Source organism: Artibeus jamaicensis, unplaced genomic scaffold (assembly GCF_021234435.1).
Source record: "Artibeus jamaicensis isolate MK-2021 breed Jamaican fruit bat unplaced genomic scaffold, CSHL_Jam_final contig_452, whole genome shotgun sequence".
NCBI classification, from domain to species: domain Eukaryota; kingdom Metazoa; phylum Chordata; class Mammalia; order Chiroptera; family Phyllostomidae; genus Artibeus; species Artibeus jamaicensis.
The window spans coordinates 6561561-6580339 of NW_026521837.1; the positions used below are offsets into that span (position 1 = coordinate 6561561).

The window sequence follows — 18779 nt, forward strand, 5'->3', positions numbered from 1 at the left end:
CCATCTTGGCCGGAAGTCTCTCCTTTTTTTTGAATTTTTATTTCTTCATTCTGTTCTGGTTGAATGTTTATTCCCTGCTTTTGTTCTAAATTGTTGATTTGAGGTCCGGGTTCCTTCCCTTCACTGTTGATTTCCTGTATATTTTCTTTTATTTCACTTTGGATAACCTTCATTTCTTACTTCATTTTTCGACCCAGCTCAATCAATTCTGTGAGCATCCTGATTACCAGTGTTTTTAACCCTGTATCAGATAGGTTGTCTCTCTCTTTGTGCTTTGCTCTTTTTCTGGTGTTTTGGTCTATTCTTTCATTTGGGCCATATTTCTCTGTCTTGCTGCACTTATTATGTTGTAAGGAGCAGAGCCTTAGGTACACTGTAAGGAGCAGAGCCTCTTTACTTCATTGTGGCGCTGTCAGTGGGGGAGGGGTCAGAGAGGGAACAATGTCCCTCTCTTGCTCTGCTGTATCCCCACTTTCCAATAACCCTGCTGTGACACTGGGAGTTTCTCTCACCTTCGCAACCCCCACAGGATTTTACAGCTAGCTATTTTGAGTCTTTAGTTTCCCGGTCAGCTAGTCCCGGCCTCACCTGCCAGGTCTGCTGCCTTGCTGTGGGTCCTCTTCACCTGGCTGCCTGTCTCTGCCTCTCCTACCTACCAGGATAGATGAGTATTTATTTAACATTTTGCTTGTTGAGTTCTGTGCAGTTCGATTTTCTGACAGTTCTGGATGTTTATTGTTTTTAAATTGGTTGTTACCCTTCTTTTGGTTGTGTGAGGAAGTGAAGCATTTCTATGGGAGAGGGGTTGTTACCTATGCCTCCATCTTGGCTGGTTGGTTGTCTTTTACTACATCACAGAGCAAATGAAACCATCAGTGTAGTGCCGAGAAGGTACAAATGAATGTGATTTTACCCTTCTTCATGGTATGACTCTAAAGGTACCTTCTTAAGCACCCAAAGCTATATTTTAAAATAAATGAACTCTAAAGAGTGAAATAGATGACCATATTTTACTATCAGTTCAACCATATCCAAAAATGAATGATAACATTAAATATTTATTCTATAATCTAAATTCATATTCAATCTTACATGAACTGTAGTGAAGCAAAATTATGACTTAATATTATCACACTATTTTCAAAGTGATATTGTATTATCTTCTGTGATTTTTAATATTCCATATTTAATTTACTCTTTTTATATAACTTTTAATGTAAAAATACACAGATTTAGTAAAGTTATACAAAAGATATGTGCAACATTTATAGAAAAATCCTAACGTAAAAATAGGTGAAGACATCTGGGAGAGCTGACAGGGACTAACACGCCAGCAGATATACTCATGCACATATTCTCAGATAGCTCCCCTCCATGCACCAAGAGCAGTGCCTGCTGTGGATGGTGAGAGGAGTTTGTTCTGAAATTCAAAACTATTTGTTTTACTATTTAAATTCTGTCTTGTCACTCTTCATATTTTCCCTAACTCTGGGTTATAAATCCAATTATACATTTTTAATGGAGGGGTTTTACATTTTAAAGCTGTTATAGAATAAACTGAATTCTCCAAATTCATGTGTTGCAGCACTAATCCCAATGTGACTGTATTTGGAGATAGGGTCTTTAACGAGGTAATTAAAGTTACACGAGGATAAGAAGGTGGGGAATTAATCTGGTAGAACAGGTGTCCTTATAAGCACAAGAAGAGGGAGAAACACGAGGAGAGCACACACATGGAAGACAGGCCATGTGAGGACACAGTGAGGAGGCACCATCTACAAGCTGACAAGAGAGGCCTCATCAACCCTGTCAGCACCTTGATCTTGGACTTCCAGAGTCTTAGAACTGTGAGAAAATAAATTTCTGTTATTTAAGCTCTCTAGTTTGTGGTACTCTGTTATGGTACAAAGTTTACTTTAGAAGCTTTTGAATAGTAAATGAATGGCTGGAATAAATCCTATTAAAATAAATATATGAAAATCTGATTGTGCAGGTATGTTCATGTGGAAATCCTGTTTGCAGAGGAAAGTTTTTGCTGTTGTGTGAGTCAATGCCTCTCACCGCAGGACCTATGTGAGTGTGAGGAGCACTGGTACACAACTCCTTCCTTCCTGCAACATTCTGGGAGATTTCAATCATACCTGACATTGCTTACCTATGACTTGACCTTAGATCTCTGTGGCATCTCACTTTTACTATCTAGATCTCATGTTTTGTTCTTTTTCAGAGCTTCCTCCTTACCCCTACATATACATTTAATGTTCTAGCAATACTGAACCATTAATTTTTCCCCCAACATAGCATGCTTTTTTTACTTTGCAGTTGGAATTCAATATAATATTTACATAATAAAAGTTTTCTAGTTCATCACGTTTTAGAACATTAAAACCATTTTAAAATTATGCTTTGCCTTAAAAAATATTTATTATGATATTTTCATTCATTGCAATGAACTTTCATATACCTGTCACCAAGATTCCACATTTCCATGCACCCAGAAGACTGTAAATCTTTGAACTGAACCCTTTCATGTAATAAATATATTGTCTAAGTTTTTATGTTTTTATTGTAGCAAATAATAATATAAGCCTGATATTATTTCCTTATGAATTTAGACAAATAAGTAATCATGTACATTAAAATGAAGTATATATTAATTTAGTCTTAATTTCTGTATTGCTTATTTCAAAAATCTACTATTATAACTTTAGTATAGATTGTACTGCCTCACCAATCTCATCTCCAAATATGGTAACCAATAGTTTCAAGGATTTTTTTAAAAATATGGCTGTAGCTGATATGTTGAGGCAAAATAAGAGTAATTTAAAAAATTCCTATTTTTCATCAGATTTTTAACCATTATATAGGACTAACAGTTTAAAATGGAATATATAGTAAAGTCTAGATTAATCTTTCCTAATTTTTCAAGCAAATCCTCATGAAAATGTCAGATAAAGAGTCAATTACATATAAGCATATATTGAGAAAAGCATGCTTACTATAGGCTATAATAATAATTCCCAACTTTCTCACAATTCATGCCTTGTTAGTGCATCTCCTGGGACACATACGAAGACTTTCATGGGGGAAAAAGTAGGAGGTATAGGTCCTGAGAGATAAGGGCCTCGCTTTCCAAAGACCTAGAGAGCTCAGAGAAGTGGTTCAGTATAGGCTGGGAGTTGAGGAAGGAACAGCAAGGAATGATAGTGACCCAGGGTCAGTTTAGGAGAGAGCCTCCCTTGGCCTTGGCCAGGTAGCTCCATTGGTTAGGGCACTGTTCTGATATGCTGAGGTTGCAGGTTCAATCCACGGTCAGGACATATGCAAGACACAACTAATGAATGCACAAGTGAGTGGAAAAACAAATCAACGTTTTTCTGTGTCTATTAAAAAAGAAAAAGCAATATCCTTGGACTTGGAAAACTGTATGTAAATCTGCAGGAGAGGCTACCCTGTGTTTCATATTGTTCTCCTTGTCTAGCTTCTATTCGTTTTTGACCTTGACCCACTGCATTCCTCCCGTCTGAGGCCATGCACTCACTGCCACCATTACCACTGTCCGATTCTCTCTGCCGGCCTCACTACTACTTCCAACCCCCGCTGGCTACCCCTCTGTCCAAAAGAAGAGGGTGGGTGGAAAGCAAGCTGTTGTGACACACGAAGGGTGCTTTAAAAATGCAAAGTGTTGCTGCAATTTGGCAAAAAATGAGGCAGAGGGTAAGAACAATGTTAAATGAATAATTTGTACTTGCCATATAAGACAATATAAGCAGTCCACAAACTAATCATACACCTAAACACTGCCTATAAAGCTCGGTCAGTAGCTAATTTAAAATGTAAATCTTCTGTATCATAATTTTTCTTTTTTTTGTGGGGAATGTTAGAGCAGTCTGTCCTCTTCAGCAGTTCCAACACGGATGTTTTTTATTTTTTGAAGTGCTGATTATCTAAACCTATTTGGCATTATATAAAAATATATGTAAATGAAACCACTGTTTATTAAACTTATACAGTGATATATGTCAATTATTGCTCAATAAAAATGAAAAAAAGTGCTGCTTATGTCACTTGAAAAGCTAGCTGGTTATACCAATGATACTGTCTTACTTCTAAAATTACAGTGTTAATACAATACTTTAGTGATTGTGCAGCATGAAATTTATTTATACCATTTATCTTCTGTGTTTTTCTTTAAGCAACAAGAAATCTTCTTTCTTTTTTTACTAAAGATTTTGATGTAGAGTATGAGTCCAGGTAAGAAAGAATGATGGGGACTGGGGTATAGTTTAGTCTTGACATGTAATAATGAGGTCATGACCATAACTTTATGTAGTACCTAAATGCTACAGTAGATAACAATACTAAAGCCTTTGTGAAAATATATTGTCTATTACATATAAATTTATCTTCCTTGACAATTTAAATGATGATTATTCAATAATTGTTCATTTGTATTTATCAAACTTTTAACTGAGAATAAAGTTCCTTGTAATACTATTCTTGAAATTCATGCAGTGGGAATGCCTTAAAAAGTCATATTATAATAAAAAATAATTCAAGCTATTAGACTTAGACTTAGGCTCAACCTTCTTTATACTAAAACATAATCAACTGTCAGTATTAGAGAGATATTCTAGTATTTAATTAGGTCAATATAGTAGGGAAATATGCTGGTTCATATGCTAGTGTAACAAGCCAAGTGAATGCTGTCTAACAAGAAAAAAACACCTCTGGACAGGCATATAGCAATTTACTCCATTTTTCCAGGATTCTTTGAAATAAGATGTTCACAAGGAAGCTATGAAATACATTAAATCAGAGGTGGCTTCCTACAACATGTCAAATTAAGACAAAACTGAAATGTTTACTCAACTACCTATGAATTTCAAAATGTTGGCTAAATTTAGAATGGTTAAAATGAAAGTTTTTTAAAATTCTAATTTTAATACTGAATGAGAGTGACTATGGCAGTGTGACAAACTCGGGTGTATATTTTTGAAAGAAGAGAAAACACAAACAAGTACCACCGACATGACTCACATGTCTCTGCCACATCGCACTTCATCCTGCTCCTTGGATGGGTGCCGTCGCTGTCGGGTGGATGTGGTGGGAAGTGCTGGGGATGGTCCAGATTCTGAGTCCTCTGAGGTTTGGCCTCCAGAGCTATTAACATCAAAAAGATGCTGTTCTACGGCCGACCGGATAGTTCTTTCTAAGAGTCTAGTTAGAAAAAAAAGAATACAGAATGATTTAAGCAATCGAGTTTATCAGTGATTGCCTTTAAAAATATGTGCCCATAAATATGAAAATAGTGGTATTCTAATGGAAGACCTACCACAACTTCACGAGCAAAGATAGTATATGAGGCACTCACCTCAACCATATTTGCATTGTGTGTTAAAAACAAAACTAAACTGAACAAATCCCACCAATCTGATAACTGTGTCTCTCCTCTTTCTGAGTCCAGTATCACTGAAACACCCACAACAAGTCTAACAACAATGATAGGAGGCAGTCAAGAAATGAGGTCATTTAATATAAGGCAGAATGAGGAAAGATTTTTTTTCCTCATAGAATAATAATGGACCTATTCTTAAAAAGGTGAGTTTATTCCAGAATTCAAACCAGTTTTGCAGAGGACAGTACGAATTACAAAAAAACCCTGCACAAATAATTTTATGATGCCTATTATCTATTTAAAGTTCTTTTGAGATAAAATTATACAGGGAGTAATGCCATTAACCAAAGAACACCTCACCAGAACGATTACTGCTCATAACAGAAGAGCAAAATCTTTCTGAACCTATTCAGTTAAATGGTGATACATATGATTGAAGCTGTATTCATACAAACACCCCAATATATATTATTGCAGATGGAAGAATAGGTTTATTTCACTAAACCTGAGAAAAATAGTGAAGCACAGGGGCTAAAAAGAGCGCATGATAAGGCAGCATTTTTAGAGCCAGATAATCTTCCAATGTGTCTAAACCTTTCATTAACACAGCAATTTTGAATATGCTGACACTAAAAATTCCAAATTTATACTCTTCAAAATATTTTCCTCCATTTGAAAAAAGAACTACACCCAAACCATCAAATTGTATACATTAAATATGTGTAGTTTTTTATGTCTCAGTAAAGCCATTAAAATTAAAAGAACCACATATATATTTTTAAATGTTCAGATTGAGAAAAACATTCATTCAAATGAAATGGATTTTAGAAATTTAAGAACTTTAGATTTTTCAAATATAGTTTTATAATAAACTCACTGTAATTTTATTAAAACTATTTCAAGACAATGAACAAGTATAGTCTAACTTGGGCATTAGAACTTTTATATTTAGAAGTCCTTGTCCCAATAATTCAAGATTACTAATACTAGGACACAGGGATGTGAGTACATAATATGTACACACAGACCAACCCCACACCTTTTCCAAACTACACGAGACATATAACAAATAAAGGTTATTAGGAAACAAATGGGCAAGAACATATCAATCTTAGTACAATTCTAGAATCTCTTTAAAATTCCGAAAGGTTAATAAGAGGTAAATTTTGCCTTCTGATTGCTTCCTCACCTAATGAAAAAGTAAAAAAACCCCAAATTCATCCTATTAGATCCAAATTCATAACAATGAATACTTCTGCTAATTCTTTTCCTCTTCATCACATCACATCTTCCTCTCTTCCTCCACCTGGCCCCTGTTGATGGAGGATGCTCCAAAAAGGCCCACCCATGTCTCAGCAGGGAAAATCTTTGGGCAAAGGACTGTTTACAAACACTTATTTAGTGACTAATATATACCAGGCATCTTTCTAGGTGTTAGGAGCACAGCCATGAATATGGCAACATATACATTGCTTTGAGGAGAGACAGATAATAAACAGATTGTGAAATGTCAGATAGTGATAAATTTTCTACAAAATAGAGTACAGGGTTGGAGAGTGTGAGTAGTCAGGGGTGACTTCTGGAGTAAGGAGACACTGGAACAAAGAGGTGAATGATGAGAAAGTGAATGTCCAGGCTGAACAGCCAGTGTAAGGGCTCTGAGGCAATACGAGTATATGGTTGGCCTTCGCCAGAAAGAGAAGGTCGTGGGCTTGAAGCACAATGAACAATGTAGCTGGATAGGTAGGCGAGCATAGGTAACAGAGGTTTGTTTAGAGTTCAGTCGAAGTGCAGTTGGTAGCCCTAGGAGGAAAAGACACGTGATGGACAAAATTAACCAAGTGCTGCCGCTGCCCTGTGGAAAAAATGATGTGTTGCTTTCTTTTCTAGGCTGCTATTAGCCTGAAGGCTGAGCCCGAGGCTCATTTGACCTCACACACCTAACACTGTGCTTGGCATATTGTAGGCGCACAATAAATGGAGGCTGATTAAAATTATCAAAGGAAGACGTAAAAGGCAGGGTTAAACTTTAACCTTTAATTGCATCCTCTGTTGCATCATACCCCCCAGAACACACAAGACTGCTTTGCAAATATTGACCCTGACATTATTTAGACTGAAATGAATACAAATCTCATGTTGAAATGGTAAAGCTGTCTCTAGTCACACCCCCACGACAGAAAATCAAATAGGGATATTTCTTACTTAGTGCTCTCCTCTTGTGTAGTTTTCAAAATCATTTGGTTGCTTATTGTATTAATCTTCAAATACTATCCAACATTAGAATTGCCTTTTTTTTCTGTTTAATAAGTGGGCAAGGATAAGGAAAAACAACCCCTTACATTCAAGTAACTTACTCTCCTGTGGTTGGAGCACTGCTGACCTGGGATACACGGGCGCTGTGGAAAAGAAGCGAAGAGAAAGAGAGTCACACGGATGGAGGACCAGAGGCCGTGAACCAAGCATCTGAAGGGGATTTCAGGCTTAGAGTATTGGCCAGGCCCTGGAACAATGTTTATCCAGCCCCTGATGAATGCTGATTTTCACTGGTTTCTAGAAATGGAGATGGCCCTGGGTATTTGCTCCAGAACAGCGTTTTTCCCCCTCTATTTTAAAGATGTCCATGACAAGACAGTTTCACAAGTGACCTTTGAAAACTCTACCTTTTACCCTACTGCTATGGTCTTAGTTCAGGGTCTTTTTATTTTCTCCCAAATGTGAATGCAGTTCTGCTATCTTTTCACTACCAATTCTACCCATTCCCCGTTCTTTCCAGCCCAGTTACCTGTCCCTTCCTTGCCCACCTCTCCAGGCCTGTACACAGAAGCATCTTTCTAAAACTGCTCTGGACATGAAGATAGCAGCAGGGACCCTAGGGAACAGAGGACAAGGAACCAACATTGTTTTCTACATGACTATTTCTAAACCATCTTTCCAACCCATCTTTCCTTCCTAAATTCCTCAAGATATACCACACCTCAAGTTTTATGTTTCATCTTAACACCTTATTTACAGCTGTTTTGTCAAACATTTCTAAGCTTCCTCTACATTCCTATTTTTTCTAAAGCCTGAATTTTTTGAAAGTATTAAAAAGTCGTCAACATAAAGTGGAATGGTGAAATTATAGAACACTATTTGATTAGCACCCTTCATGACGTCACCATCTTGCCTGCATTCTATGTTTATGTAACCACAGGCAGGGGTGAGGCTGGCAGCTACTGTAACCATATCAGTGTCCACACTTCCCACTGCAGAGCTGTCCAGCCTTTTGGCAGTTCTGGGTCACAATGGAAGAAGAGTTGTCTTGGGCCACACATTAAATACACTGAGATGTGTAATCACGGAAATATCTCATAATGCTTTAAGTAAATTTATGATTTTGTATTGGGCCACATTCATAGCCATCCTGGGCTGCATGCAGCCCATGGGCCACAGGTTGGACACCCCTGCTGGGGCTTAGTCAACTTCTAAATCAAGATTCAAAAGTATCTATGCTTAAAAGAGGAGACTAAAAAATCTTTAGTGTATGTCAAAGTATAGTTTTGCCTAATAGATTTGTTCTCTCCCTTTTCTTCCTTCTTTACTAGATCACACCTAAAAAAAAAAAAAACCTGTTAATGACCAATACTGATGGTTCCCTTTCAGTCACTCTAAACATCCTCATTTTTAGGGCATACTTTTCAACATATGAATATGCTGCTTTGGAATCATTGGTTGAGTTTTTCTTCTATGTACATGTATAGCTCATTTCTTACAACTCGAGAGTCTAAGTGCCCCCAGGGACTGTACGACATCCCTCATTTCCTTTCATTGGACTCTCTACCACTACCACCACCTTAATACCCAACACAGTATTTATTATCCCAGAGAGGACCAACAGATACTCGAGAGAATTTCTGGTTAAAGCTCCAGATCTTTGTCATGGCCACAGACCATGTTCAAATCCCCCCCCAACCACCTCAAATAGTGCTATAGTGAACAAGGGAAACTGCTGAGGTGAATCTTCATGAATAACTAAATCAATGAACAAAGAAATAAATATACCCTAACACTTACCAAGTACTATGTTTCAGACACTGTGCTAAGTATTTTTTAGATTTTCTCATTTACTATTTACAATAACCCTGTGAGGTAGGTTTTTTTGTTTTCTCTTTGTAAATTTTTTTTAAAGATTTTATTTATTTATTTTTAGAGAGGGGGAAGGGAAGGAGAGAAACATCAACGTGTGGTTGCCTCTCAAGCGCCCCCTACGGGTGACCTGGCCAGCAACCTAGGCATGTGCCCTGACTGGGAATCGAATCTGCAATCCCTCAGTTCACAGCCTGTGCTCAATCCACTGAGCTATACTAGCCAAATCTTCTCTTTTAAAAAGATCTTATTTATTTATTTTAGACAGAGGAGAAGGAAAGGAGAAAGAGAGGGAGAGAAACATCAATGTGAGGTTGCTTCTTGTGCACCCCCTACTGGGGACCTGGCCCGCATCCCAGGCATGTGCCTTGACTGGGAAGCAAACCAGTGACTCTTTGGTTACGGGCTAGCACTCAATCCACTAAGCCACACCAGCCCGGGAGGTTCTATTGTTTTCTTTCCCCCATTTTCAGATGAAGAGGTTAGAGAGGTTCAGTAATTTGCTAAGTCATGAGCCAAGAAATAAATGAGTTGGGATTTGAACCAAGAAAAGTTTTAGCTCAGAGTCTAAGCTCTTAATCACTACACTAGACTTTAAATCACTCATTCACTAAAAGAAAAACTCACCAGAGTCAGTTTTGAATATGCAGCCTTGCATTTAGGTATTTTACTTCGTTTTCATCACAAGCATTTCTCCTCTGCCTCACAATGCCTGTTATTCACCGCGGAACCCGCGTTATATAACCAGCAACAAATCCATTGCTGGTCTGTCCTTAAATGGAACAGACAGTCCCTGCTTTGATGCTTTGTGGCTTACCCTCTGTAAATTCAACACCGTATAATTAACTCCCGTACTTTGCTTCATAATGTAGTCATACACCCTTGGTTTGGGAGCAGGGACCAATGTGAATATGACTGGGGGGATATAGAAGAGAAAAAAGAATGTGAATGTTAGATGCTGAAAATACTCCAAAGATATGCAGGTATAATGAACCAACTAGCCCCCATGCCATCTCAGAATGAGGAGACAGATCTCCTCTCCTTCCTTCTGTGCACTTTGGACCTGAACTTCTTTTTGCTTGTTAAAGGAGACGCTGATATTTTATGTTCCTTTTTTGGGGGGTATGTGTAGAGATGAAAAAAGGCAGGCAAGGAAGAAACAGAGAAGGAAATGGCAAGAAACAGGACCAAGTTCTGAAATTATTAACTAAGTGCTTCTCAAACTTGAATGTGCATCAGAATCACCTGGGATCTTGTTCATACAGATTTGGATTCAGTTGGTCCGGGCATACAGAAGGGAAAGCTGAGATTCTAACAAACCCCCCAGTGATTCTGATGCTGGTCATTTGTGGAAGCCACTGATTAGCAAGGTCCTAAATCCCCGAGACTAAAAATTCTTCAAGACTTCAATTCCTAATAAAAAAACACAAACAAGCAAGCAAAATATAATCAGGGACATTGAAATTAAGAACAAATTCACAGTAACCAGAGAGGAGGTGGGAGGGGATAACAGGGGCAGGGGAGGGGGAAGGGTTGTCAGGAATAACTATAAAGGACCCATGGACAAAATCAAAGGAAGGTAGGATTGAGGATGGAGGGTGGGGATGGCTGGGCTGCAAGGGAGTGGTGAGGAAAAATTGGAGACAACTGTACTTGAACAGTAATAAAAAATGTGAAAAAATCATAGTGAAACATAATGAAATATTACTTTAAAAATTAGTATGAAATAAAACTTTCTATATTTTAGAAAAAGGTAAGTATAAAAAATAATTGTACATTTTTTCCCTAGAATCTATATAATTTTTCATTAATTCTCTATTTGAAGAAACTGTATTATGAAATAAATAGTAATTATACATTTTATCCTATATGTACATTTTGAAAAAATGGAATGTACTTTAAACAGCATAAATATTAATAAATTAATAAAAATTAATTTTCTTAAAAATGACTTTAATTCCTTAGGTACAATGATAGCTATTTGTAAATATTCTAATCTAATCAATGAAGGTGAGTTGGAAAACTTATGCTAATCTGAATGAATAAAAGGCAACATATAAAATTCCCCTCACAGCTAAAAAAAAAAATGACCTGAACCATCAAAATCAGTCTTAAAACGCCTTTCTCAGAATGTAAAATTAAATGAATAAATTAGTAATAAAGCCAACTAATTAAATCATGTTCATTTTTACTAGCATATTGATCTTAGGTCAAATTTATGACAAATTTATATTCAATTATTTCTTTAACTATCTTTTGGAAATTTTTGTATACTTAATGTGTCCATACTTTCATATTTTTCTAATTTCTCTAAAGAAAGTATTCTGGGAACATTTTTTCCATTGGTAATCAATCAGAAAGGAGAAATTCTGGTCTTAGTCCTACAGTTAATTAGCTGAAGTCACAGACTGTTGGTTAGTTTGGCTGCACTGGGTTGGTTTCTTCACACAAAAAATGAAAGGCTTGGCTAGTAATCTCTGAGGTTTTCTTTTAGTTCTAAAAGTTTATTGCCCTGAAGTTTAGATCATTATAAAAGGTTATAATTGCATATTTAGTCTTATGAGACAGTGTCAGTCACAGTTATAGTTTATTAGATACCAAAATGTCTTTGTTGAGGAATCCTTCTATCTCTGTAGTTCCTGGGGGATGCGCTTAACAACTCACCAGTAAGGGTTCTAAGAATATTTAATGTCTGACAGGGATGCTTCCACAGCTATACCTGCTTCCTGGAAGTAATCTAAGATATTGACAGAAAGGTGGAAAGCAAATAAAAGCTAAAGTGAAAGACAGATTTCCTTCATCTACACATAGTTTGTTTTTTTATCCTCTGCAAACAGCTAAGAATAGTGAATTTTTCATAGCCTTGACTGATTTGCTAAGAAAAGTTCTTACTTACACAATATTAAACACTTGAATAAGGAGTTCATTTCCTAAGGTTGATAAAGCAAGTATTCAAAACTGAAAGTAATAGGCCCATGTGCAGACTCCAGCATTATGGTCAATGTGATCACCCAAGCCTACTGCAAGTGATGAGGCAACTGAATCTTCTATTGCTATGACCATTTAAAATGAATTCTAAGCCTACTCTGAGATAAATGTATGATATATTTAAATACATTTAGTCTTTATCTCTGTTAGCAAAACCAAATTGGCATTTCTGTAAGCTGATTATGCTTAGCAGTATTAGTACATAAAAACTGCATATAAGATGCCCAGATGCCTGTTGACAAGTGAGTATTTAAAATTAGACTTCTTGATTTGAAATCAAGAAATTTACATGTAAAAAGAAGTTTCAAATATACTGAAACCAGGTATCTTGAAAAAGCATGTGTTTTTTTTTTCTGTATGTTTTCTTACTTCAGTATGTTCTCGTTTCTGTGGTATATAAAATCCTACTGTAATAAAATATTGTTTCAAAAGGAACCATTAGGTCTAACAGAATTATTCTTTTCATCTAGAAAATCATATTTACATTTACTTGAATTTTTTAATGAGTAAGGATATAAAAGACAATTATGTCATGCTTGTTTAATTAAGACTCAGGATAAAGATCATGTAACTAATTATCAAAATGGCATGAAACTCCTAATTTGACTATTTAATAGAATACAGTATTTTTAGTATCATTTAAAAATGCCTAATGTTGAGATGCAGCATCAGTAATATAAACTGATTGTAAAATTATTTCCTTGTAACTGCATAATGGATTTCTAAACTAAACTTTCCCCATAATTTTAGTGCATTCTTCAGAGTGTCATATATTCAAACAATTATATTTAATCCTCAATATTTATTCACTTGGCTTTACTTCTTATCAGTGGCGATGCTTATCAGTGTGAAGAAATTTAATGGAATGTTTATATGTATTCAGACTTTGACAAAAACTGCATCACCCTTGATGGTGGTATTACAGCTTGGATTAAAAAGCCTTACCTTTTTAGTTTAAAGTTATATGTGATACATATAACACTAGAACATAAACATTTTGGTTTAGAGTTATATACTATGCATATAACACCAAAACATAAACTGAGAACATGCTGTATGGATATGACTCAGGAGCATTTTTTATCCTCATACTTTTCGAAGTCCACAGTTCCTATTCCTTTAAATGTTAGGACTGACTAGAAGGAAAAAAAAACTATTCTTTATTCCTGTATCTTAATACTGTTAAATATTTTCTAACAAATTTAAATAGAGTCCATTAAAATGTCAAAATTCTCAGCTTTTGTGCAGCTTCTTTCAGGTTCTAATAGTTTTCAATTTTACATATATAGTGTGTCTTTATGTAAAAAGAAATCAGAGTTTCTTTAGTTTTTAGATAACATGTTTATAAAGCTAAATTATGAACTGAAGTGGACAGTTCACTATACATAGTACCCATTTACAGAGGAGGAAGTTAGGTGCAGAAAGGTTTAGTATCTCGGTCACGTTTACACAGCTCTGATTCTCTCTCGGTGATCTGGCTTCAGAGTATGTCCTTACTGAGGGCATGATCCTTATTCTCAACAAGTGTTACCATACTTTCATGTAAATGTCTGGCTATATATCTAGTTATTGTCTTTGAATTAGAACAGATTATTAAAAGTACTTTTTTTGGATTTAATATAATTTTATTTGAAAATTTATACATTCCAGAAAACTATGTCATCTACATTTTCATGTTTATTAGTATACAATCATATAAAGTCTCCTCTAATCTTTTGAAAACAACTATACCCCTTATAGCAAACTTCAAGTCTCATTATTACTATTAGTACTGTTCCATATTTTTCCTGTTTACCAAAGCATCCTCTACTTTATAATTTGCATTTTTTTACTCCCAAATAACCATAAATTATGATGAATTGCAGCATCAATTCTGCTCCTTTTCTGTTTTCTTGAATTATTACTAAATCCTTTTTGGTTTTCAAAAGGTGGCTTTTCTTCCTTTTTATAACTTATTTTGAATGTATGGCTCATTTATATTCAATTTTCTTAAGAGGGTGAAGTTAGCTCTAAAAAGCAGCTTAGATCTCAACCTACAAATTCGGTTATGGAGTTTTTTCCCTTTTCCTTCAAAATAGTCTACACTTGAGGTATTTATTTCCTCTTTGAACTTTTTCTTCCATTTAGAAGAGTTTTCAGTGACTGGTAGGAAATTTTGTTATTAATTACATTGTGATCATAAAAAATTACTATTACAATATCCGGTCTTCATGAACACTTAGAGATAGCAGAATAATTTTTTCTTACTGGCAGGAAAGCTTGAGCTTATTAGCAGGGTGTGAGGTTTAGGATATGTAGCGACTGCTTATTTAATTATTAATTATACCAAATCCTCAGTGGTATTTTGTAAATTTTGTTTGTTATAGACATTCAGCTGTATGTGTAGGTTTTATACTTTAAATGTTTTCTTGTTTATCCTTGTTAACCTAAGAGTTAAATTTGTATGATTTAATGCTATTTTATATATATTTATTTATAAATTTTATGTCTCTTGCATGGGTTTTAGCTAATATAGTACTGTATTTTGCTGTGTATAATGTACGCCCATGTTTGTGGCCCAAATTTTCAAGAAAAAAATCTTCCATTTTAATTTTTTAATTCAATTACTTTATTTATATTTAGAAACAAAACTGATGATCATATTCCAGGGTATTATTCTGCATACAGATACTGTTATTGCTTCCTACAGTTATATCTTTAATGCATAAGTATAAATAAAAGAATTAAAAACATTTATATAGATACAGAATCAGTACTACCAGTGTATAATGCACACCCTTATTATTCCCGCAAAAATTTGGGCAAAACTGCATTATACATGGCAAAATATGATTTGAGCTGTTTAACAAATTTGTCCTTAAAATCTTGTTCTGGTGTTGATATCGTCATCTTTATTTTTGCTTATACTTATCAGATATAAATTCTATATTTTATTTTATATATATTTATTTATTTTGACAGTATATTTATTAAAGCTGGGGACAGTAAAACAGGGAAGGGCTTAGAATAGAAGAAGCACAGGTGAGAGCCTAGGGGGGGCTGCTCTGGCTCTCTGGAAAGTCAGAGTAAAGGGGGCCTTGGAGACAGGTTGGGGGGTTAGCCCGGGATGAGCTGCTGCTGCCCATGGCACCTTGGTTGCAAGTCTCGTGGGGAAACTTAGGAGACGCAGGCCTGAGAGGGAAGAGAGGTGTGGGTGTGCTCTTGGGAGGCCTCTGTGCCAGATATAAATTCTATATTTTAATTATTAACCTTTCTGTGCCATTTTGTTTTGTGGCTTTTCTGAGCACAATAAGAGGTTGGAGCAAAAGTAGGTTTATAGTTGTTCATATGGCAAATAATATAAGAGGAAACTCTGTTTCATGTATTCACAACCGTAAGCTGACTTTTGCCCCACCCTATATAGTTCAAGTAGTGACTTTTCTAAAGTAATTTTAGCTCGTATTAAAGAATTTAATCCATTTACATGTTTGTCATAACTGACACACTTATTCTGGTTTTGTGTTTTTGCTTTCTAATTTGGGAGCTTCCTTTTCCTTTGATTTCTGTCTTTGCTCTTAGTCTCTGAGAAGATTTAAAATATAGGAGTCCTATGCACAATTCTACTGGTGGTTGCCTCTCATACCCATACATCCATAATTATTCAATCTAACTCTCCAAAACAAACACCACCCCCACCCAAACGCTCGACTCTTGCTTCCACTCTCTTATCTTCCACGTGCAAGACAAGAAATTTAGAATTTTGTTACTTTCTTTGCCCCTCTACCAATGATTGTAATGAGGTCTCTACTTCTTTATTTTAAAAAAATTAAATTCACCTCTCCGTTAGCTGGGCATACATTAGCTTTGAGGTCTACTTCTGCTTCTATTAGTATCTTTTCTTCCTTATGATAATTTTCTGGTTGACCTTCCAGCCTTTGAACATCTCTAGCATTATTTCTCTCATAGCCTTTTCTTTATCTGTTTCCTTCATTTTGAGAGAGCTCCTCGAGTTTCTCTCTCATCATGTATTTAATTAAATTTTTAATAATTTCTTATCTTTACTCATTTCAACACAGTTTTATAAATCCCTGCTAACACATCTGTAGGATCCCTTTTCTCTCCTTATTTCAGCTATTCTTCTCTGTTTCTAGCCTTTTAATTCTAAATTTACTCTCCTCTTACAGGTTCTACTCATGTTTCAGAGAGGTTGGTTACATCTTTGAGCATTTTTGAAGAATAGTAGTAATGTTACTTTTCAATGGTTCCTCCAAACCACACGATAAACAATTCTCTGAAATCTGTTTTTACACGGAGTCTTCAGGGCATCCTTTTCTTTAGTTTCTAATTTCATGGGTTCCAAATAGATCCTCATGGTTAGTGGCTCTTAAGGGAAAACAATCAGTCTAGGAGAGTAACTGCCAACAACCTGGATAGACAGACAATTCTTAGTTTATATCATTATCCCTTGCCTGTGGGCAGATGTCCCCTCTTGGATCTAGACTTTAAGAGCCAGTATCTGAGTCTGTCCTAGAACAATCTGAAATGCATACTTCTTGCTACTGGTCCAATTTTATGTCTAAGCTGAAGAATCAGAGACAAATTTGTAGTCTGTCTTTATACGTAGTACAATTGAAAACATGCATTAAATCCGATGATAATCTTCCTGCCTTTATCCCTCTCTCAAATGCTTTAGTTAGGTGACTGGCCATGCCATTGGGGTACCCTTTCTTCTCTGCTACTTTGCATATGGAATATTCTATGTATATTTTACATAAAAAGTGAAGTAAAGAAAGTGATGGGGGCAGAGAGGTGAAAAGAATATCCGACTCAGCTCTGCATGGTTCAGGAATAAGTTTGGGCTCAGTTGGAGGAATGTCCCTTGCTTTTCTGGCCTGTGCAGTAGATGTTGGAAAGAATCCAAGTCGGTTATTTTTCCCCCTGCCCTCTTTGTGGTCACTGTATTGTTCAGATAATGGAACATGAAATCTGTAAGGCAAAATTATGTTTCTCAATTCACCCCACTGATGATGTGACATGTTGATTTTTCTTATTGTTGTTGTAAAGCTGCCTCTAGATTCTGTCTTTTATATCATCATTAGAATTCAAATGGGAAGCTGGGAGTAGTTATATGAGGCAAAGCTAGTCTGCTGTTTCTTTAATATAGCAGTTTACATTTTAATAAAAGCTGAAGTTCCTATAGTCAGAAATCTGGGGAGGCAAGGAAACTGAAGAATAAGCAGATAGAGATCTAGACAGGTTGGCTCCAAAGATGCCATTTTCTACAAGTAAGTTTTTCCTTTACTCTTCTATTCTGAAGAAAAACATGAGGACAGGCATAAAAATATAAACATTTATATAATTTACCTTTGTTTCTCAATATAGCCTAAACATATGCTTAATATTTTAATTAGCATTGATAGAAGTAAACCCAGAATCTGTACTTATACTATTCAAAAAATATGACTAGTGATTCTTAGATGTCAGAAACTCAACATTGAATCCCTAAAGAACTGTATGATAAAACATAGTAAAGTTTATAACCACTCTTCAGTACAAAATAATTATATTGCTGGTCTGGTTCAGCAGTTTTCAGCTAGGGGTATGCATGAAAATACCGCATGATATTTTTTCCTATAATTTTTTTTTACTCTGGCAAATACATATATAAAACCTCACCATCTTAAACAGTTTTAAGTGTATAGTTCAGTGGCACTAAGCACATTCACATTGCTGTTCGACCATCACCAGCTCCATCTCCAGAACTCTTTTCATCTTGTAAAACTGAAACTCTGTCCCCATTAAACAACATCTCCCTTCCCTCCAGTTTCTGACAACCACCATTCTATTTGATATCTCTAGGAATGTGACTGTATTAGTTACCCAATATGAGTGGAATCAAACAGTATTTGCCATTCTGTGATGGCCTTATTTCACTTAGCATACATGTCCTCAAGGTTCACCCATGTTGTGTTTTGTGTCACAAGTGCCTTTCTCTTTAAAGGCTGAATAATGTTCCATTATGCATATATACTGTGTTTCGTTTATCCATTCACCTGTTGGTGGACACCTGATTTGCTTTTATCTTTTGGCCATCATGACTAATGCCGCTAGGAGCACAGGTGTACAAACATCTCTTTGGAAACTTGCTTTCAATTCTTTTGAGTACATACCCCAAAGTGGAATTGCTAGATCATATGGTAATTCTGTCTTTAATTTTTTTGAGGAACCTTCCTACTATATTCCCTAGTAGCTGCACCATTGTGCATTTCAACCAGCAACACAAATG

General features: G+C 35.8%; 1 protein-coding gene across 11 annotated transcripts in view; it reads right to left on the bottom strand.

Annotated features, from left to right (window-relative positions):
- FAM13A (family with sequence similarity 13 member A) overlaps positions 1 to 18779 on the bottom strand; it is a 291012-nt gene that overhangs the window by 61174 nt on the left and 211059 nt on the right. For 9 of the 11 annotated variants that reach the window (XM_053666331.1, XM_053666328.1, XM_053666326.1 and 6 more), the window contains 2 exons: positions 7756 to 7797; positions 5041 to 5220 (listed from right to left, as the gene is read on the bottom strand). In XM_053666331.1, the coding sequence (XP_053522306.1) occupies positions 5041 to 5220; positions 7756 to 7797 (222 nt within the window). The remainder of the gene's footprint in view (positions 1 to 5040; positions 5221 to 7755; positions 7798 to 18779) is intronic. The other 2 variants (XM_053666330.1, XM_053666336.1) reach the window with 1 other exon arrangement.